Source organism: Lolium rigidum, chromosome 3 (genome assembly GCF_022539505.1).
Source record: "Lolium rigidum isolate FL_2022 chromosome 3, APGP_CSIRO_Lrig_0.1, whole genome shotgun sequence".
NCBI lineage: Eukaryota > Viridiplantae > Streptophyta > Magnoliopsida > Poales > Poaceae > Lolium > Lolium rigidum.
In genome coordinates, this window is record NC_061510.1 from 209,642,282 (window position 1) to 209,663,930 (window position 21,649).

At 45.7% G+C, this 21,649-nt stretch overlaps 3 protein-coding genes across 3 annotated transcripts; all 3 read left to right on the forward strand.

The window, feature by feature from the left end:
- Positions 1-4,540: 4,540 nt before the first annotated feature.
- Positions 4,541-6,484, forward strand: LOC124696010 (protein Rf1, mitochondrial-like). Its single transcript, XM_047228803.1, has 2 exons — positions 4,541-5,464; positions 5,884-6,484. The coding sequence occupies exons 1-2, from the start codon at positions 4,569-4,571 to the stop codon at positions 6,482-6,484; spliced, it is 1,497 nt and encodes a 498-aa protein (XP_047084759.1). The 5' UTR covers positions 4,541-4,568.
- Positions 6,485-8,912: 2,428 nt separating this feature from the next.
- Positions 8,913-11,019, forward strand: LOC124698898. Its single transcript, XM_047231293.1, has 4 exons — positions 8,913-8,982; positions 9,106-9,137; positions 10,201-10,252; positions 10,476-11,019. The coding sequence occupies exon 4, from the start codon at positions 10,488-10,490 to the stop codon at positions 10,917-10,919; it is 432 nt and encodes a 143-aa protein (XP_047087249.1). The 5' UTR covers positions 8,913-8,982; positions 9,106-9,137; positions 10,201-10,252; positions 10,476-10,487; the 3' UTR covers positions 10,920-11,019.
- Positions 11,020-14,149: 3,130 nt separating this feature from the next.
- Positions 14,150-21,391, forward strand: LOC124696011 (protein Rf1, mitochondrial-like). The gene is made up of 2 exons (XM_047228804.1): positions 14,150-15,559; positions 20,756-21,391. Exons 1-2 carry the CDS (start codon positions 14,150-14,152, stop codon positions 21,104-21,106), a joined length of 1,761 nt encoding a protein of 586 aa, XP_047084760.1. The 3' UTR covers positions 21,107-21,391.
- The last annotated feature ends 258 nt before the right edge of the window (positions 21,392-21,649 follow it).

The following is a 21,649-nucleotide window of genomic DNA, read 5'->3' on the forward strand; positions in this document are numbered from 1 at the left end:
TCTCCTCCGGCCGGTGAAAATACTCCGCCGCCTCCTCCTCCTCGTCAGGAGACTCCGCCGCTTCCACCTAAGCAAAAGAGGAAGCGGTCCGCGGCACCTCCTACAGCTCCGAAGAGATCATCAACTCCAATGAGGGCACAGACTCCCGAGTTGTTGCCACATGAGCAGACTGAAGAGCAAAAGGCATTTCTTGCAACCGCGCCGAAGAAGATGTTTATTCCACCGCGTACAGAGTGAAGCACTTTGCCGAGACGAGAATGAAGAGACCTGAGCTGAGAGCTGATTATGACCGCTCTCTTGGACGAGTCCTCTAGAGCGAGCAAAGAAGCAAAAAAAGTCGCCCACCTTGGACAAGCAGGACATTCAGGCCGCACCCCACTTCATCGTGGAGCCATATCATGATCCGAGAGACGGCATCGATGATCGAACGGGCGGCTAGAGCTCGGTGGAGCATCGGTTGAGTACGAAGATTACTATCCAACGGCTCAAGTGGTAAACAAGTATAGATACGGATCCGATCTCGTCAAACCCGGCGAGCTCGCGCGTCTAGGGACTCGGATGCAAAGGTTGCATGATCTGGTACTCGAAAGCCTCGTCGAAGATGTGAAAGCTACATCACGGTGTATCTTAGAGATGAGCATTACTTCCGGGGGAAGACGAGATAAACATTGAGTTAGAAGAACTCGTTTCGCTTATTCAATCAAGACGCCCTCGACAAAGCCGTCATCGTTGCTACCGCTCGTAAGTGATTTATTTGTGTAATTAAGTTTGTAGCTCATTCATTTGCACTAACAATTATCCTCATTATATTCTTTGTGTACGCTATACATTTAATTATGCGAATGAAGAAGCTCGGAATACAAAAGAGGCAAGCTCCTACCGCCGGGGTTCATAGACCCAAACACAGCTTCATGAAGTTACTGGCTCGACGGTACCCCAAGGACACGAGAGGACAACATCGTAATGTTTTTAGAGAAGCAAGCAGACAAAGAGGATATATTCTTTCCCTACAACTTCAAGTGAGTGTTATATATAACATACATTATGCTTGTGCACCTTCCACTTTATTCTCGTAATCATTGAGCTATGCTTGTGCAGTTTCCACTTTATTCTCCTAATCATTGATCTTCACCTTGGAGTCGTAAACGTCATGGACTCGAAACGTAAAGAATATGCGGAATGGGCGGACATGGCTGCCATCCTCCAGAGGTAGTTTCAATCAATTTCGTATTGGCATCTTCATCTGCTCTAATTCGAAGATATCATCAACTAATCAATTACTCATTTACTCATTATTTTTTGCCGGGCAGTGGCTTGGAAACGGTTCATCAATACTGTTCCGGTGAATGGAAACCGGAGCTTACATTTAGAGATTACCCTGTAAGTAGTACTATATATATAGCTATGTCCGTGAAACTTTATATATGATATTTAATTTCAATACGATGCTTGATTATTAGTTTGATCGAACTATTTTTTCGTAAAGTGTATGAGGCACGAACAAGGGAATAACTTATGTGGATACTACGTCTGCACCTTCATGCGTGACATGTCCTGTCCCAAGGGTGGGGATGCCCAAATACACCACACTCGTGTACGATAACAAATTTTCACAATTAATCTTAATTAGTACCATCTATTGTATTGAGTTCCATTCATATATTGATCTCCTTTTTTAAATATAGATGACACGCCTGCGGGACACTCTCATAACAGCGGATCAAATAAAAGCAATTCAAGAGGAAATCGCGGGATTCTTTATTACCGAGGTCCTTACCCCGGGTGGAGAGCACTATCGGAAGATCGTGACGGCGGAGGATATTCGTTCAGGACATGTTGTATTGTAAATATGCATGCATTACGTGTACTGTGTTGACTATGTCGTGTACTGTTGACGATGTCTATATATATTCATGACGATTTTTTGTGGTTTCTTGAATGATATATATATGCATTGCTGAAACTCTGCCGCGGCAGAGAAACGCCCTGTTTCTCTGCCGCGGCAGAGAAACGCTGGTACAGCCCAAATCTGTGCCGCGGCAGAGAAATAGCAATTCTCTGCCGCGGCAGGAAACATAGGCCCGGTTCGTACCACGAACCGGGACCAAAGCCCTTCTACCGCGAGCTCCCTGGCCGCACCACGTGTCGAGGCCTTTAGGCCCGGTTTATCTTTGAACCGGGACTAAAGGGTACCCCCTTTAGTCCCGCCTAGTTGGTCCCGGTTCGGGAACCGGGTCTAAAGGCCCAAATGGACCGGGCCTATTGCCCCGTTTTCCACTAGTGAAGGATGTTAGTTCAGAACAACATATTTGTTATTTACACATGCTATTCGTAGACAATACTGGGATACAACATTGTACTCTATTTGATTCCACTGGACCAAGAAGAAAACATGTGTACGCTTGGAGGAGGAGTACTGGGAACTTCTGCATTTCTGGACTGAATGGCCTGGAGATATTGATGAGAGTACATATTTTTCTGAATCTTTGTTTGGGTGCAGTCGTTCTTAGCACCAGCGGTCGGTAGGGTCTCACCAGGAGGTTGGCTATGTGCCGGCGGACGGTTCCTCGCGTGATGTTTGTGCATCTGCCTCCAGCCCATCACCCCGCTCGGCCACAAAATAGAGGAACGGTGGAAAGTTCGTCGCGTGGGGTGAGGCGGTAGAATACTGGAGCTGGATCCCTCTCACAGTCTAAAGGTCCATTCTCTTTTCCTATTCCATGATCGCCAATTTATATTTGGTATTTATTGTTGTGGATAGTATTCTACTGCATTGTGCTGTTGATTGTTCCTGCATCATGATCGTACTCTCCTCCAATTACTATTGCAGGTTAGAATGTGCCATGTGTTGTGGTTCCACGTGCTCAAATTGTAAATTAATTGAAGGTTATTAGGTGCAACTTGCAAGTGTAAGTGGTAGGTTTAGTATATAAAAACTATTATGTGAACTAGATCATAGCTTGCGAGATCATCAGGTGAAATTTTGGATCTATTTTTGGTCCAGAAGTTGATTTCTTTTTCTATTCCGATGCAACACACGGGTTTATTTGCTAGTTATCCTAAATTAAAATATACGGACATTTTCTCAGAGTCGTGAACATTTGCTTTTGGAATAGAAGAGCATCTTTTCAGAGTCGTCACACAAACAGAAAGTTTTCGTAACCATACAAACGGTGACAAAATTACTTATACATATACATGTAAGTATAAAAGTATTTTCACTTTATAAATGCTAGAACGGTTGACATTACCAATCAGGATAAGTGGAGTATTATCTATCCGGTTGGTTTTTTATTAATCCAATGCTTTATATATCTATATCCGGTTGTTTTTTCGTTGTAGGAGAATAACCCTTCCCAGTCTCATGACGCAAACCTCCAATCCGAATTTTCGATGCAAAATTTCCCCACTCAAACCCCAGCCCCGTCCGCCTTCCTCACACCAGGCAGATCGTTCGTCGTTGCCGGCGCGCTCCAGCAGGAAGGACGGAGAGCTCTGCGGAGTCTTCCGTCGTCGTCCTCCACCAGGGCGAGGGCTGGCGATTGGTCGTTGCCGTCCGTATTCACCGCCGCTAGAGGACACTACGCCAGGTGCTAGAATTGCCGTCACTTTCTTGCCGGCACTTCTCAAATGTGCCTGCATTTGTAATCTTTGCCGGCATTTTTTGGGTCTGTGCCAGTAATTCTCATCGATTTCTCGGCAAATTTTCAAAAGTGCCGGCAATGCTAAGTATTACCGGCACTTTATCGAGTGCCTCCAGTCGTTTTCGTGGCAAATTTTCAAAAGTGCCGGCAATGCTCAGTATTACCGGCACTTTATCGATATGCCTCCAGTCGTTTTCGTGGCAAATTTTCAAAAGTGCCGGCAATGCTCAGTATTACCGGCACTTTATCGATATGCCTCCAGATGTTTTCGTGGCAAATCTTCAAAAGTGCCGGCAATGCTCAGTATTACCGGCACTTTATCGATATGCCTCCAGTTGTTTTCGTGGCAAATCTTCAAAAGTGCCGGCAATGTTCATTACAGGCATACAGGTAAGTGCCAGCAATTTCTTTCGCTGGCATTTCTTAAAAAGTGCCGGCAATGCATCACAGACATACAAAAGCATCACAGGCATCACAGATATAGCAGTAAGATGCATCACAGACATAGCAGTAAGATGCATCACAGGCATAGCATGTCAGGCATTACATACAAAAGCATGTCAGGCATTACATACAAAAGCATCACAGGCATTATAATGCCCACTGGTAGGCATCAAAAGTAGTTCAGCAGTTCAACACTTACTTCAGCAACTTAGACAACTAACAGTCCATAGCAACTAAGATAACTAATAGTCCATAACTAACTGGATGACTCAGGGAAGTTGAGCACTTACTCTGATGACTCAGATGAATCAGAGTCATCAGAGTCATCAGGTACACTGTGGATCATCAGAGCAAGCTTACCTTTTATGTCAACGTAGAATTCAAAGATGCAGATGGCTCCTTCTTTGATCTCATAAGTATTCATAGCCTTTGACCAACCGGAGGGAGCGCGACCTCCTATCCTAGGCGGCGGCGGCGGCAATGCCACGCTTCCGACCCCGCTCCCCTTCTTTCCACGACCCCGGCACCTCACCCGCCTATCAGCTGCTCAACGAATTCAAGGATCGCCTGGCCTCGAAGACGCTCAGTCCGGAGCTTGCTCACCAACTGTTCGGCAAATTGCTTCGTCAACCCGTCAAGGTACCAGAACGCGCGCTCAACAGCTTTTTCGCCGCCCTCGCGCGTGCCCCGCCCTCCATCGCCTGCCCCGATGGCCCTGCCCTCGCCATCGCCCTCTTCCAACAAATGGCCCGAGCAGGCCGACGTCCGGTGACGGCACCCACCATTTACACATACAACATACTGGTTGATTGCTGCCACCGTGCGCGCCGCCCGAACCTAGGGCCTGCCTTCTTCGGGCACCTCCTCAAGACAGGTATCAGGGAGGACGTCATCACTTTCAACAATTTATTGAAGTGCCTCGGTGACATGAAGAGGACGGAGGAGGCTCTGGACGTGCTGCTACACAGGAAGCCCGGCGATCTGCCTGATGTCATTTCCTACTCAATAATTCTCAAGAGCTTCTGTGATGATGGGAAGAGCCAACGTGCGCTTGACGTGCTCCGGATGATGAGAAAAAAAGGATGTGACCACTCTCCCAACGTGGTTTCATACAACACGGTAATTGGTGGCTTCTTGAAGGAGGGTGAAATAAGCAAAGCTTTGGATCTATTCCATGAAATGAAACAGCAGGGGGTTGTGCCTGATGTGGTGACATATAATTCCATTATTGATGGGCAGTGCAAAGCAAGGGCGATGGACAAGGCAGAGGCGGTCCTTCGGCAAATGGTCGATAATGGTGTTCGGCCGAATACCGTGACATATAACAGCCTGATCCATGAATATTCCACTTCGGGCCAGTTGGAAGAAGTCGCTAGGTTGTTGGAAGAAATGAAAACTCAAGGTATCATGTGGGATGTTTTTACTTGCAACTCATTCATGGACTATCTTTGCAAGACCGGACGAATCAAAGAAGCTGCAGAATTATTTACTCCATGGCTGAGAAGGGCCATAAACCCGATGTTGTCTCGTACAACACGCTTATCGATGGCTTCTTGAAGGAGGGTGAAATAAGCAAAGCTTTGGATCTATTCCATGAAATGATACAGCAGGGGGTTGTTCCTAATGTGGTGACATATAATTCCATTATTGATGGGAAGTGCAAAGCAAGAGCAATGGACAAGGCAGAGGGGGTCCTTCGGCAAATGGTTGATAATGGTGTTCGACCGAATACCGTGACATATAGTAGCCTGATCCATGGATATTCAACTTTGGGCCAGTTGGAATATGTTGCTAGGTTGTTGGAAGAAATGAAAACTCAAGGTATCATGTGGGACGTTTTTACTTGCAGCTCATTCATGGACTATCTTTGCAAGACCGGAAGAATCAAAGAAGCTGCAGAATTATTTTATTCCATGGCTGATAAGGGCCATAAACCTGATGTTGTCTCATACGCTATTATGCTTAATGGGTATGCTATGGAAGGATCCCTTGTTGATATGAATGATCTCCGTGACCAGATGGTACGAGAGGGAGTTGTACCCGGTCTCATTGTTTACACCATACTGATTGGTGCATATGCTCAGTGCGGAAAGATGGACGCAGCAATGCTTGTCTTCGAAGATATGTTGAAGCATGGTGTGAACCCTGATCAGGTCACATATTTAATTGTGATAGCTGCATTTTGCAGAATGGGCAGGATGGATGATGCCATGGAAAAATTCAGTGAGATGATTAATATGGGAGTACCACATGACACTAATGTTTATGAGTGCATGATCAAAGGTTACTTTAGACAAGGTGATTTGGTGCAAGCCAACAAATTATTTACCGAAATGAAGAACAAGGGTATTCGTCGTAGGCCACAGAAGGGTAGTGGAAGAACACACTATGTTTGACTTTATTATCCACGGTGGTTAGAGGCCTGATCATGTTATATTTACTTCAATGATCGATGAATATTGCTTAGTCTCCAAGATGGAGAAAGCATTCAGAGTTGTTGATACTATGGTATCAGTTGGCATGAGCACTAATGTTATTCCTCATGACTTGTTCCTTAGCATGGTTATGCTCTCGTTGTCTTGATGTTCTCCAAATGCTTTGTTATTATGATTGGTCTAATGAATCAAGTATTATGGTTGTTAATTTTTAGTTGCTGTTTATTGGTAGTTAGATATATTGTCTAGTTCGAAATTTCTCGAAGTAGTGCAAAATTTAGGGTGGATTGTGAGCTTGCTGATTGGGTGTTTTCATGTATAATTCCATGTGTCCAAGATTGCTTCATACTTCATATATGATGGACAACAAGAGCTTTGGGTGGGCCTTGCTATGTTTGTATCGTTCCAAAAGATTGAACTTTTGATAAAATGTGACATATTGGTGTGTATCAGGGAGAAAGAGAGCACCAAACACTACAATTGGCCATTCGTCATGAAGCTATAGTATTGGGTCAATTGGTTTATATGATATAATTAGCTGGGTGCTTCTTGGTAGCACCTTGCCGTGAGGATGATACTGTATTAGCCATTATTCTTATGCTTGTATGTATTATTTTACATATCCTGACCTTGTTATGACTTTGAGCTCTGAGAAAAGCATGTAAAGTGCGTCCAATGATCTGGCTAACGGTTTGAATTAGGTGGGTTGCTGGGTGAGACATTTACACAGTTGCCTTGAGTTAAACACTGCTCTGTACGGCTACTGCAGGTGAGCTCCTCTTTTCGTCTGTAGGTTATGTGTCACCTACAACTTGATGTGATTTTGTTTTGTGTATTACCAAATGTAGATTTCTATAAATTTCAGAGTGCTTTGCTTCTGTAATTATTCAGAGTGCACTGCTCTGAATTGTTGGCATGGTACTAATTTTTTTCCTTTCTTGGCATGAAACAAAAGAGGAAGGATCGAACCTGGTCGTTTTTCCTTTCTACCTGCATATATGTTGCGTGTGAGAATTAGAGTTATCTGCTCTTGGATATTATTTGAATAAAATAGATATTTGTAATTTTCCATCTTATTTGCAGAATGGCTTACTAGGCATAATTTTTTTTGTTAGCTAATGGTTTTTAGGAAATATTAGCTACTGCTGTTAGAAGAGTCTAAGTTTATTCTTAATCAAGTGCCAGTATTTGCTCAGTTCCCTTTTTAAGTTCTAACCTTGAGCACTACAGAGTGGTTATTCGCAGTTACATACCTCTCTGTTTTCAGTTACATCTGAACAATAGTTAGGTATGACTATAACATATAAAGAACATTTAGTTGCTACATATTTACAGCTTTATAAATCCCAGTAGGTGGTTTGATGGCTCCAACCAATTGATCGACATGGTGATGCTATGTAGTAAATTGGTAAATTGGTGCATGATACGGAGGCTTGATTCTCCTCGCCAAGGTCACCAGACCAGTGTTATGATGTGTGGTGAATCAACTTTTAATTTGGATGCAGATGAGGTCATACAGCTTGGTGAACAAAGACCTGTCATAGTTTTATTTGTTAGCTCAAAGGTGATGACATATGATGGTTAGTATGTTTATATGATCGACTTGTGGATGGAACATTTACGTTTCTCAATATATGTTTTGTCACATCCATGGGCTATGCCTCTCTATTCTACAAGGCTGGGTATTAATTGCAGTGTTGCATGCCATTAGTAAATCAACAAGGGCCTATCAGATACCGATAACTTCTGTAACAGGTGTGTTCATTTGCTTGCATTGTTTCTCCATCCATGATGCTATTTTGTATGTCATGAACAGATGTTTTGATATTACCTCATGTCTTTTACTTGCAGAATGCATGGAAAGTTCTCTCATGTTGAGTGTATTAATCTAGCTGGTCAGAAAATGCAATATATGCTTTTTGTGGTTCGGTTGGATTGCTCTCTCATCTTTTATATGACTACGTATAGATAGTTGAGCTGCGGGTACTTATCTGGTTTGGTTAATTCGTGTAGAGTTGGATGTTATGTATTATATATTTCTATGTCCCTGTCTATTTATTTGATGTCCCATGCATTTCCATACTTTGTATATATGACTTATCTACCGTCCAACTGGCCAAAACTATTTGTCCTACGAAATCTATGCAAATGCTGCATTTTCTAAGTTGATCTTTAACGTTATCACAGGCTAATCCCATAACTGCTTGCAGGTGATTCATAGGTTACATAGATGATGTTGTATTTGATCATCACCGCTGGCTTGTACCGAGGAAGCTCTCGATCCACCCATGGATTTTCTGGGATTTTAAATAAGTCACAGTCAAGTATAAGTTCCATCAGATTCTCCACCATCTTCTGGAATTTTACCAGACAAGCTTACTGAATATGAAAATAGTCTGGACAATTCTTCCTTGGACAAAGCCAACCTTTTATCAGATGCAGCATTAAAAGAGCCTAAAGTATGTTTCTCTTCCTTTGCCTTTGATGCATGTAGTTTACTCACGATGGCCTAGATAGATTATTAGTCATATTTTTAATATATTGGTATTACCATTGGTTCTCACTTTTTGTTCCATTTCCAGAATTGCATTTCTAGCTTGGCTGGTGAGGTGAGGTGAGGTGAGGTGTTGCATTGACTCAGGTTCTTAGTATGGTTTTTCACTGCCTAATTTATATCAATTAGCTTATATGCCTCTATATTTATCCTCTTTTAGTTGGTCTTTTTAAAGTTCTTCTTTAGAAAGTACAAACCATTGGTTGAAGCTGTTTTTATCTCTTGTGGCGATATTTATATATCCCTTTTGTGAAGTTCTCCCTATCATTTCCAACCCCTGTGTGTTGGTCATACTATGGTTTTCTCAAATTCGCTTCTCGCTGCCTATGTAATCAAGTTAGTTAGTTAGTTATATTCGCTCCCGTTGCCATGCTGTGTAGCTTAAAACAAGCCCAGCTTTTAGACTGCAGCACACGTGCCTCTACAGAAATCCGCGCAACCCATCCAACGTCGAGAGACAGTATGAACATATCTTGTTTCAGTGGTTCATTACAGATTGTATGAGTTACTTATTGTGAATTATGTATTGTTATATCTTCCATATTAGCTTGTTGTTTTAGTGTCCTTTACTTATTGGTGTCTGCATTACGCCAAAATATAGGATTACAAACTTAAAAATGTGATACCAAATGGAATAAAGACGCAGAATGATATAAATACATGAGACATATCCAGGGTTTAAATGGTTGTAATATGGATTTGTTCCTGCCCCATCCCAGTGTGTTGCCAATATGGACAATTATTGTTTGATCGGAGAAAAATAGTTCACTCATAGTGTCCATTTTTTTTCTTCTTCTCAGCATGACTTATGTATAATTGTTGTCAAAGTGGATGTAGATCTCATAAAAAGCTCAATACGTATTCTACTTATAATGATATGTAGTAAATCAGGTTAACTTTGATTTTTTGTCCTAGCTGATGGAACCAGCCGCTCCATTTTGTTTGTAGGCCTAATGAAACAAATATGATTTGTATTTGAGCCCCCACTGCTGTGATTTACTCCATGCTACATGGCAAGTAAATAGAAACTGTTGTCTCTATGCATCATTCTTCTGCTTACATATTACTGTGGCTCTTAAGTTCTTTCATCGTCATATTTAGCACGTCTTTATTTTTTTTATAGGTGGTACCAAACCAGACCTGATACTGTGGTACTCCAGGATACTGTCAGAAAGGTTAGTTAAACTTCAGACCTACTGATGCTATTAGTTACTCTATCTTGCTGTCTGTGTTGGTGTTCCATACCCTTTGTAGGATATTATGATTCATGAAAGTTAGGTAGGAAAACACTAAGTTGGCATGTTGCTTACAGAAAACAAGCTTCACAACAAACTAAGTTTGATCTATGTGATTTTTTGCAAAGTCACCAACGGACAATCTCTTTATTACTATTAACAGCAACAATATGGTATGCCACCGACCGAGAGCTCCAATGAGGACCACCCGCCAGTTCCACATGTTGTGAAGATCCCTTGCAAGTTAATATTTGGTATTATGTTACATGACCTGGGTCTTCCAGATGCAAGATACACCTCCCATACACATGAAGATGGCGAAGTGTCAGCCCTCGTCACCTATTACGGTCCTTCGGAGATACCAGGGAAATTGCTTCAGCAGTTCAAAATTGGAGGAGCTCCAGCTGCTGATTTTGAGATGGCAGAAGATTCTGCTGCTAGGGAAAGTATCAGACACATCGAAACAACCGAAGACGTGGAGGTAGAAGATCTTCATTATGGTGAGTTAAAAGGTGTGATGAAGAGCTACAAAGCCCTTCTTCTGAGATCGATAAAGGAAAAAAGAGCAATCCAAACTCATTCAGTATCTCACTACCCACCGAAGTAATAGCCTGTACAGCAGCTTCAGATTTTGAAATGTAAAGCTCTACTTCTGATCTTCTATTATAGTTCATACCTACCAAACAGATCCCCATTTTGTCTTCCATAAGCAAGATGGTTGCCTTGCAGGCGCTCTCCACAGCATTAGTTTGAGAACATGATTCTGGCCCAACAATACTGACATTGGCGGTCAGGTTGTCACCATAGTTCTGCCTTCGAATAAGAGTTGTCTCACAGACATATAGTTTGGTCCCTACAGAAGTAACACTAAATATAGTTTCAGGCCATCCAAGAGAATTCATCATCTCGCACAGGATGGTCTTCATGGAGAGACCTATCTCGCGTGCAATAACTCCTTTATAGTAAACAGCCTACAAACAGAAGGACTTCATTTGTGCAGACGGTTTCGGACCCAAAAGGGCAAATGTTTCCTGGCGATGGCAGTCTCCGGTTCTTCGTACCTGAAAGTTTTCTTATCTATTTTCTTCCATCCTTTCAAGGTTCTTATGTACAATTACACCGATAACCATGGATGCAAGCTGGGTCTTCGATGTGTACACGTCTGTATCTTTTTTTGTGCATCCTTCTATTTTAATGTGTTGGCTACAAAATAGAATAATAAACATGGTGCACTTTTTGTTTTTTACATCTTTACTATTAAAGTGAAACCCGCGATGTCACACTCTCCGTGATGTCACACTTCCATCTATTTACCTAAGAAATGCCACCGCAATCAAATTATTTAACTGTGAAGCACGAGTTGTTATCGGAAACAAACATCTGACAAACCCTTCCGCAGCGCAAATTCTCCCCTAAATATCTCCCTTGTGCGAAGTGTCCCCTAACAAACTTATCGCGTAAATAACTTGGAAAAAACAATTGAGGGGGCGGATAATTGCATGATCTACTCACGCATGACTCGCTCTACTCCCCCGTTTTCTTAATGACGGAGATGGGTAGGTGAGCGTGCGCACAGTCGGGGACGAGGCCGTGCCTTGGGCGGGGATGAGCTCGACGATCTCCAGGGTGGAGGAGCGCTTGATCTCCTGCGGGTCATGGGAGCAGCCGGAGAGGCGGAAGGTGGCGAGGTCGTCACACGTGCGAGTGGTGGGGTAGAGCTTCTCGATCCAGCAACTAGCTCCGAGGATGTGTTCCGTTGTGGAGAGGTGCCATTCTTGCGGTGGGATGCCGTCAATCTCTAGGTCGACGTGGTACTCGAAGTGGCCGGAGCCGGCGTGAGCCAGTTTGCACCAGGGGCGGACCAAGAGGCAGAATCCGGGCCCGTTGATGAAGTGGTCGCCGGCCATCCAATCCAGAGCCTCCTTGGAGTGGAAGATGATGAGGAAATCTTCCGGGTGATGCAGGTGAACTGTGAACTCACCGTCGCGCAGCTCGAAGGAGTCGCATAGGACATTCTCCACCTCCCTCGCCATGACCACCGACCTGGTGCCAGTGATGGAGGCGACCATGGAGCGGCGCAGGGCCTCCTCGGCGCGCTCCATCTCCACCGTCCGCGATAGGATGACGCGCGACGACATGGCATCCGTAGCCGCCGGCGCGGGGGCGCGCGCAATGGGGCGGCGGTGTCGGCGGCCGAAGGGGCTTGCCTGGGCGCAGCGGCACGCGAAGGAGGATCACGCGTAGGGCGCGGAGCCGTCCTTGGCGCGGATAATCATGGCCTGGATATCGCCCTCGTTGTGTCCCGTCCAATAGGCCTACGAATCACCGGACGTCAGACGAATGACACTACAGAGCGAGACACTGAGAGAGCAAACGTACCGGGTCTTCCATCGTCGGGGCAGATGGTGTCATTTCCTCAAACATGGTGCAGTCCACCGGCATGCTCTCCTCCGGGACCTGTCGCGTCTTTTGTGTCACGGCCGGGCACGAGTCACCGCTCCTCGGCGTCCGGTTCAGGGCGGGAACCGGAGCCCCAAAAGGAGGCAAACCGCGATGCCGCGTGGACCTGCGAGGGTGCAGGCGTTCGAGGACGCATGGACCTGCGAGGGTGCAAGCGTTCCAGCCCACGGAGACTTACCAAGCTCACCGACGAGACCGGTAGAGCGACGCCCACGATCCTCTCTTGCTTGATGAAGAGCATGGCCTCGCTAGGCTCGGATGGAGGCCATGATGGAGGCCTACGTGGACGTCGGCTTTCACCTGCATCTGCCACGCCATTTGGCCAGCGGCCTGCGCCTCCTGGGCGGCCGCCACCGTTGCATTCCTCTCCTTCAGATTCTTGTGCCGGCCGCGACGCTTCGTGGCCTCGACGCCTTTCTTCTCCTTCGATAGAAGCTTCTTTGGCGCCTTCAGCTTAGCTTCCCGGCCGCCGGTGGCGGCACGCTTTGAATCGGCTGGAGATGCGGTCTCCATTGAGGCTATGGTGGTGGCTATGGGGGAGTTTGAGGCAGTGGCTGCGAGGCTTTCCTCGGAATCCATGGTGGTTGCGGCAACGAGGACGTCCATCACAATGGGCTAGAGTGTTGGCGCCAGTCAACTTTGATATTTTAGGCTGAGAATGGCTACCGGTGGGAATGTTAGTGGCGTCCGAGCCACACGCGCAGGTCCTACATGAGATTCAGTGGACATTCGGCGTGACGCGCAACGTCCATTCAACGCACATTTAGGCAGTGTTTGGGTATCTGCGGACAGCCGACAGTGCGCTGGGCCTGCTCCCAGACGCATTTTTCGACTGTGCATAAATGAATTTCAAACATATGTAGACATTTATTTCGAAATTCCTATGAATCAAACATGGCCCTAAATTTGTATGGTTTTTAAGGGATCTGATCGGTGAACGAAATCGAACAAAAGAAACTGTGTAAAAAAGCGGTTATTTTACACTTTTGGACGATTTTTTTTTTTGAACAGGACTTTTGGACGACACTCACGCCGATACGGAATGCAGAATGCAGGACGCATGCTCCAGGTACGAACTCTTCCCAATCTCTCTGCCAAAATGCATGATACTCCTCACCATTACGCTACGCAGACCTCCAAATCGAATCCAAATTTTCCCCACCCACTTCCGCCTTCCTCCCACCAGCACCAGCCGTTCCTCGTCGCCGGCGCGCTCCAGCATTCACGGCCGCTGCAGGAAGGACGGAGAGCTCTGCGGAGTCTTCCGTCGTCGTCCTCCACCAGGGCGAGGGCCGGTGGTTTGTGGCTGCCGCCCGCATTCACCGCCGCTAGAGGAGGGAGCGCGACCTCCTATCCTAGGCGGCGGCGGCGGCGGCAATGCCACGCTTCCGACCCCGCTCCCCTTCTTTCCACGACCCCGTCCCCTCACCCGGCTATCAGCTGCTCAACGAATTCAAGGATCGTCTGGGCTCGGAGACGCTCAGTCCGGAGCTTGCGCACCAACTGTTCGGCAAATTGCTTCGTCAACCCGTCAAGGTACCAGAACGCGCGCTCAACGGCTTTTTTGCCTCCCTCGCGCGTGCCCCACCCTCCATCGCCTGCCCCGATGGCCCTGCCCTGGCCATCGCCCTCTTCAAACAAATGGCCCGAGCAGGCCAACGCCCGGTGACGGCACCCACCGTTCACACATACAGCATACTGATTGATTGCTGCCACCGTGCACGCCGCCCGGACCTAGGGCCTGCCTTCTTCGGCCACCTCCTCAAGGCAGGTATCAGGGAGGATGTCATCACTTTCAACAATTTATTGAAGTGCCTCTGTGACATGAAGCGAACGGAGGAGGCTCTGGACATGCTGCTCCACAGGATGCCCGGCGACCTTCCTAATGTCATCACCAGACGTGGCCACTCTCCCAACGTGGTTTCATACAACATGGTAATTGGTGGCTTCTTGAAGGAGGGTGAAATAAGCAAAGCTTTGGATCTATTCCGTGAAATGATACAGCAGGGGGTTGTGCCTAATGTGGTGACATATAATTCCATTATTGATGGGCAGTGCAAAGCAAGAGCAATGGACAAGGCAGAGGGGGTCCTTCGGCAAATGGTCGATAATGGTGTTCGGCCGAATACCGTGAGTAATAGTAGCCTGATCCATGGATATTCAACTTTGGGCCAGTTGGAAGATGTTGCTAGGTTGTTGGAAGAAATGAAAACTCAAGGTATCATGTGGGACGTTTTTACTTGCAGCTCATTCATGGACTATCTTTGCAAGACCGGAAGAATCAAAGAAGCTGCAGAATTATATTATTCCATGGCTGAGAAGGGCCATAAACCCAATGTTGTCTCATACAACACGCTTATTGATGGCTTCTTGAAAGTGGGTGAAATAAGCAAAGCATGTGATCTATTTCATGAAATGATACAGCAGAGGATTGAGCCTGATGTGGTGACGTATAATTCCATTATTGATGGGCTGTGCAAAGCAAGCGAAATTGACAAGACAAAGGTGGTCCTTCGGCAAATGGTCGATAATGGTGTTCGGCCGGATACGGTGACATATAATAGCCTGATCCATGGATATTCCACTTCAGGCCAGTCGGAAGAAGTCGCTAGGTTGTTGGAAGAAATGAAAACTCAAGGTATCATGTGGGACGTTTTTACTTGCAACTCATTCATGGACTATCTTTGGAAGACCAGAAGAATCAAAGAAGCTGCAGAATTATTTTATTCCATGGCTGAGAAGGGCCATAAACCCAATGTTGTCTCATACGGGATTATGCTTCATGGTTATGCTACAGAAGGATCCCTTGTTGATATGAATGATTTCCTTGAGTCCGCCGGTGGCCCCGCTCGCCATGCCTCCTTCCTCTATGCCTCCTAGGCAGCCGTTCACACAAACCTTCCCCACCACCTGTTTCCACCTGCCATCCCCACCCACCTGCCCAAACCCACTTACAAATCAGCTTCTTAACCACAATCTTGCCCCCATGCTCGCTCTGCCTTTCAACCCAGTCAGAGCACCTCCAGTTCCCTATATCTGCTGTGCATCTGAAGCCTCCCCCTTCATCACTAGCCTGGCAGCTGGGGACTACACACCAGTCCTCGCTCAGAACGACGATGTGCTCAACTTCAACAGTGTTATCGCTGCACCTGGAAGCCAAGATGTGCTGCATGATGGCCTGGCGGTGGCAGGCCTCGGCGGGGCTGCATTTGGGAAGCAAGGAAATCCAATGTCTGCTGGCTCCCTGAGCATGCTGGGCCAGGCAGGCCCATTCCTTTTCTCCGTTCCGGACAAGGAAAATACTGATGCTACTGGGCCGACGGCTGGTGGGCCGGGCAGTGATCCTCCGATAACTGCCGTTGCCCAAGCTGCAGCTGCTGACCGAAAAGGAAAGGCGCCAATGGACCGCGGCCCAGCCCGCAGAACCGGCGTTCAAACCTTGGCGCCAAAATGCCACCCAGGCGCCACTGTGGTGATCTCAGACTCCGAGAGCCTGCCTGACCTCAATGAGCCAGCTCCTCCATCGCCGGCAAAGTCGAAGAAGGCGCCTACGATCACCTACCGACGCCGCAGCCCAAGAATACAGAAGCTACAAGATGGGATGCGAATGGACTCGACTGAGCGGGCCTCGCTGAGGAAGGCCGCGGTGGCGGGTGATTCAGACACATCTGTCAGCTCGGCAACTTCTCGCCGTCGCAAGACCAGAAGGATTCCTGACATCACAGACGTCGCGCCGCTGCCCATCACCTCCAGCCCGCCGGAGATGACCAAGCAGACGCTGATGGACTTGGCCGGCTGCTGTGGTATCACCATGGAGATGGTTGATGTGGCGTTGAAGGATCATGAAGCTGAAGTTAGCTCCGGGAAGACCATCTCTCATGGCTGATCGCGCGCTGCTAGTCGCTCTTTGGTGTTATGTAGTTAGGGTGCTTTTCTTTATCCGCCTGTACTTTTACTTTCCTTCAAAGTTGGGTGTGCTCACACTAGGTGACGCCTCAGACCAACACTGCATTTCCCTTTTATCCATCACCTGTATCGCACCCTGTAACACCAATAGCTTTTATTTTCGTCTTTATGTCCCATCTGTGCACAACACTGCATCTCATTATGCATTGCATGGTTCGTTTTGCCTCGGTGGCCTTCTGGTTATCAAATGAAGATCATTATCTGGAATACAAGAGGGCTGGGAGACGAAGACAAAAACAGTGTGATTTATAAAAAGCTATCTGAAGCCGAAGCAGACATTATTTGTATCCAAGAAACTAAATTGTCTGAGATTAACATATTCAAACTCAGGCAATTTCTACCAATGAAATACACAGGATTTGCTTATCAGCCGGCTGAGGGTTCATCTGGTGGAATTCTGGTTGCTTGGGCAGAAAAGGATGTAGATGTCAATGAAATTCACAAGAATAAGCACTCCCTAACTGTCCATGTCAGATCTACGTCCGATGAGACGGCGTTTACTGTCACAAATGTGTACGCACCTTGTGACGCCTCAGAGAGACTGATTTTCTTCGATGACATGAAGAATCTGCAGCACAATATTTCAGGCCCGTGGGTCCTGGCAGGAGACTTCAACATATACAGATATGCACATGAGAAAAACAACAGCAATATAGCATGGACTGACATGGAAAATTTCAATGATTGGATCAACCAAATGGAGCTGATGGATATTGAAATCTGCAACTCAAAATATACTTGGAGTAACATGAGAAGAGATCCTACTCTGGTGAAATTAGACAGAGTACTTGTCAATGTACAGTGGAACCAAAAATTCATACATTCTACATGCAGGGCTTTGGGACGTCCTACGTCTGATCATAAACCCCTTCTACTACACAACGATACACCTCGGAATAAATCAAATATCTTCAGATATGATGACCACTGGTTTGCTGCCAGTGACCTGGTTAATATTACAAGGGGCATACTTACCAAAGGAACGAGAGAAATGACTCCAGTATCAAAACTCAATTACAGGTTGCGTTCGATAAGGGCAGCAACAAGACAGTGGACCAGACAGAAGAAATCACTCAGGACTTTTCTCTCAAATGTAAACCATGCTATTAAATTCCTGGACGCTGTTGAAGAATGGAGAGCACTGACAACCAGGGAATTCGTCCTTAGGTCACTATGCCAAGTCCAAAGCAAACAATTATGCGTAGCAGAGGCTCAACACTGGAAACGGAGAGCCAAAGTGAAATGGTGCAAACTCGGAGATGAGAACACGAAATTTTTCCACACTATGGCTACATACAGGTTCAGGAAAAATAAAATTAGATTCTTATCACACAATGGCGATGAATTCTTCAAAGATCATGACAAGCTACAGATTGCTACTAACTACTTTGCAGACATTTTCTCTGAAAACAGAACGTGGTCACCAAATATTATTTTGACCACCCTATATGAAGATCAATCGGAACAGCTACAGTCTCTTACATCTCAGTTCACTTGGGAGGAAATTGAGAAGGCTATACAAAAAGCACCATCAAACAGAAGCCCAGGCCCGGATGGTTTCACCAATGAATTCTACAAATTTTATTTGCAGGATCTCAAGCAGGATCTTATGGCACTATTTAGAGCTTGGTTTGATCAAAGTGTGGACTTATCGGGTGTAAATGTGGCCTATATTGCGCTGCTACCTAAAACTGAAGACCCCCAACAGATCAAGGATTACAGACCAATTTCTCTGCAGCACTCTATACCAAAATTGATTGCTAAGGTAATGGCAAACAGGTTGCAACCGAAAATCAAGACACTAGTTGACTCCATGCAGTCGGGGTTTATCAAAGATCGTTCAATCGTGGAGAATTTTGCGGCTGCAATTGAAATGATTCAGTCAGGTAACAAGCTGAAGAAACCAATTATTGCTCTTAAGCTGGATTTTCAGAAGGCCTTCGACTCTATACATTGGGAGGCGATTTTGCATACTATGTCACTTAGAGGCTTCCCACCCAAATGGATTGCCTGGGTAAAACAGCTACTCACTACTTCTCAAGCGCAAATGGTAATCAACGGGCAATGTGGCCGCAAATTTAAAATTCAGAGAGGTGTCAGACAAGGCGACCCCCTATCTCCGTACATTTTCATTATTGTCGCCGATATTATGCAGCAGATGTTTAGAAGAGCTTATGAATCTGGGTTACTGAGGCACCCAATTCAGCAGGGATCGCCTTTCCCTGCCCTTCAGTATGCTGACGACACGCTGCTTATTATCCACGGTTCAGTTCAGCAAGCCCTTATAGCGAAACAGATTCTCCACGCTTTTTCTGAGTTTACAGGATTACAGATAAACTTTCAGAAAAGCACGTTCGTCCCAATGCACATGTCAGAGCTTCAGGCAACGCAAGCTGCCTCAATATTGGGTTGTACCGCTGCTGCTCTGCCTTGCACATACCTGGGACTACCACTGTCAGCTAACAGAATATCAAAACAGCTTCTGCAACCGGTCATTAATAAAATTCAGAGGCGTCTACCAGGTTGGATGCCCAGACTCATGTCATCTGGGGGCAGAATTCAAATGATAAATTCAGTACTATCTGCAATTCCTAATTTCTTCATGGCTTGCATTGAATGGGATCAAGGAAGTATCGACGCTGTGGACAGATTAAGGCGTGCTTTCCTTTGGAAGAACAAAGATAAGATTCTGGGTGGTCACTGCCTTGTAGCCTGGGACATTGTTACAATGCCAAAAATGCAAGGTGGACTTGGTATCAGGGACCTACGGATACATAACAAGGCTGTTATGGCAACTTTCACGGCCAAGCTTCTATCTAATGGAACTGGGCCATGTTTTTCTTGGATGGCAAATTGGCACCTCCAGGACACCATCCCTATCTCCCCCTCGCGTCACGAGTCACACATTTGGAAATCGATCAGAAATCTAATTCCAACAGTACAGGCCGCAACTTTCTGCAAACAAAATCCAGCCGACAGAACGTCTTTTTGGAAAGACAATTGGACCGCCATGGGAAGACTATATTTTTGCTGGCCCGTTCTATACTCCTTTGCTGTTGACAAGGATTGCACAGTTGCCTCCCAATTGTTGGGCAATCAGTGGAACATCACACTTCATCGACCTTTATCCTTCACTGCCGAGGTTCAATTACAAGGTCTTATGGATATGATCAGCTCCTTCCAAACAACTATCCAGGCACAGGGACAAGCTAGGCTTATGGTAACCACAGGCAAACCACCCACGACTAAGGATTTCTATACACTGTTCAGCAACAGGGGCCTAATTTGGGACAGATACAAATGGGTTTGGCAGGCTGTCATACCATTACGCCACAAATTCTTCCTATGGCTTGCATTTAGGGGAAGACTGAACACGAAGGATAATATGACCAACAAGTGCTGGACAAAGGATGCTGGATGTGATCAGTGTCCAGCCCTTGAGTCGATTCATCATATTGCTCTACATTGCAGGCAGGCGACGTGGGTATGGGAAAAGCTGGGACTAGCCAACACTGCTAACACTACAAACTACCTCAGCCAGTTTGTCTCTGTCACGATTGAGAAGGACTCATCAAAAACCTGGACCGTTTGCGTTGCTGCGTGTCTGCTAGGCTTATGGAAGGCGAGAAATGACAGGGTGTTTAACTGCAAATATATTGGTAGGCAGGCTCTGCTTAGTCAGATTGCTGGTGAACTACGTCTATGGAGCAACCGATCGACAAAGCTACAATCACAGTTGATTGCTTGGGCAGAAAGGCTGGAAACAGTGTAGTTTCCTCCTTCGTTTTTTTGTTTTCTTTTCTTTTCCTTTTCTTCCCTATCCCCCCCAGGGTTTCCCTAGTTTGTAAATCCACCCCGCACCCCCCTGTAACTCTTCTGGCTGTAAAAAGGTAGAGGCGACTCTACCTTTCATATATAGAAATATATATCATTCAAAAAAAAAATGATTTCCTTGAGTAGATGGTGCGAGACGGAGTTGTACCCAGTCTCAGTGTTTACAACATACTGATTGGTGCATATGCTAAGTGCGGCAAGATGGACGCAGCAATGCTTGTCTTCGAAGATATGTTGAAGCATGATGTGAACCCTGATCAGGTCACATATTTAATTGTGATAGCTGCATTTTGCAGAATGGGCAGGATGGATGATGCCATGGACAAATTCAGTGAGATGATTGATATGGGAGTACCACATGACAATAATGTTTATGAGTGCATGATCAAGGGTTACTTTAGACAAGGTGATTTGGTGCAAGCCAACAAATTGTTTACCGAAATGAAGAACAAGGGTATTCGTCATAGCCCGCGGATGGGTAATGAAACAAGACACAATATGTTTGACTTGGTTATTGGTACTGGTATGGCCTGATCCTGTTACACAAACTTCAATGACCAATGGATATTGCTTAGTGTCCAACATGGAGAAAACATTCAGGGTAGATACTGCGGTATCACCTGGCGCTGCGCTAGTGTTATTACTCAGCACTTGTTACTTAGCATGGTTATGCTCTCATATCTTGTAGTTGGATAGGTTTCTCTAGTTGCTCTGATATCTCATTTGGTATGAAGCCAAATGTGCTGTTATTCTGGTTTCTCTTGTACTAGAATTCGAGAATTGTGAATTTGTTCGTTTCTGTTTACTTGTAGTTGGATAGGTTGTCTAGTTTGAATTTTCTTCAGGCACATAGTGGCCTGGCTGATTAGGTGTTGCATTTATGATTTCTTGTGTCCAAGAGTGCTTCATACTTCATATATGATGGACAATAAGGGCTTTGGGTGGGCCTTGCTATGTTTGATAAGTGAAGGTATTGTCGTCTTCCAAGGACAAAGAGAGATTTTATTAGCTGGGTGCTTACTGGTAGCATCGTGCTGTGAGGAATATACTAAATGTATCATTTTAGTTTAAGCTAGC

Excerpts from the sequence above, each read along its gene's own strand:
- LOC124696010 (XM_047228803.1), top strand. The coding sequence starts at position 4,569 with ATGCCACGCTTCCGACCCCGCTCCCCTTCTTTCCACGACCCCGGCACC. Across the intron at positions 5,465-5,883 it reads CAGTTGGAAGAAGTCGCTAG|GTTGTTGGAAGAAATGAAAA; the intron begins GTTGTTGGAAGA and ends ATATGTTGCTAG.
- LOC124698898 (XM_047231293.1), top strand. The coding sequence starts at position 10,488 with ATGCCACCGACCGAGAGCTCCAATGAGGACCACCCGCCAGTTCCACAT.
- LOC124696011 (XM_047228804.1), top strand. The coding sequence starts at position 14,150 with ATGCCACGCTTCCGACCCCGCTCCCCTTCTTTCCACGACCCCGTCCCC. Across the intron at positions 15,560-20,755 it reads ACGGGATTATGCTTCATGGT|TATGCTAAGTGCGGCAAGAT; the intron begins TATGCTACAGAA and ends CTGATTGGTGCA.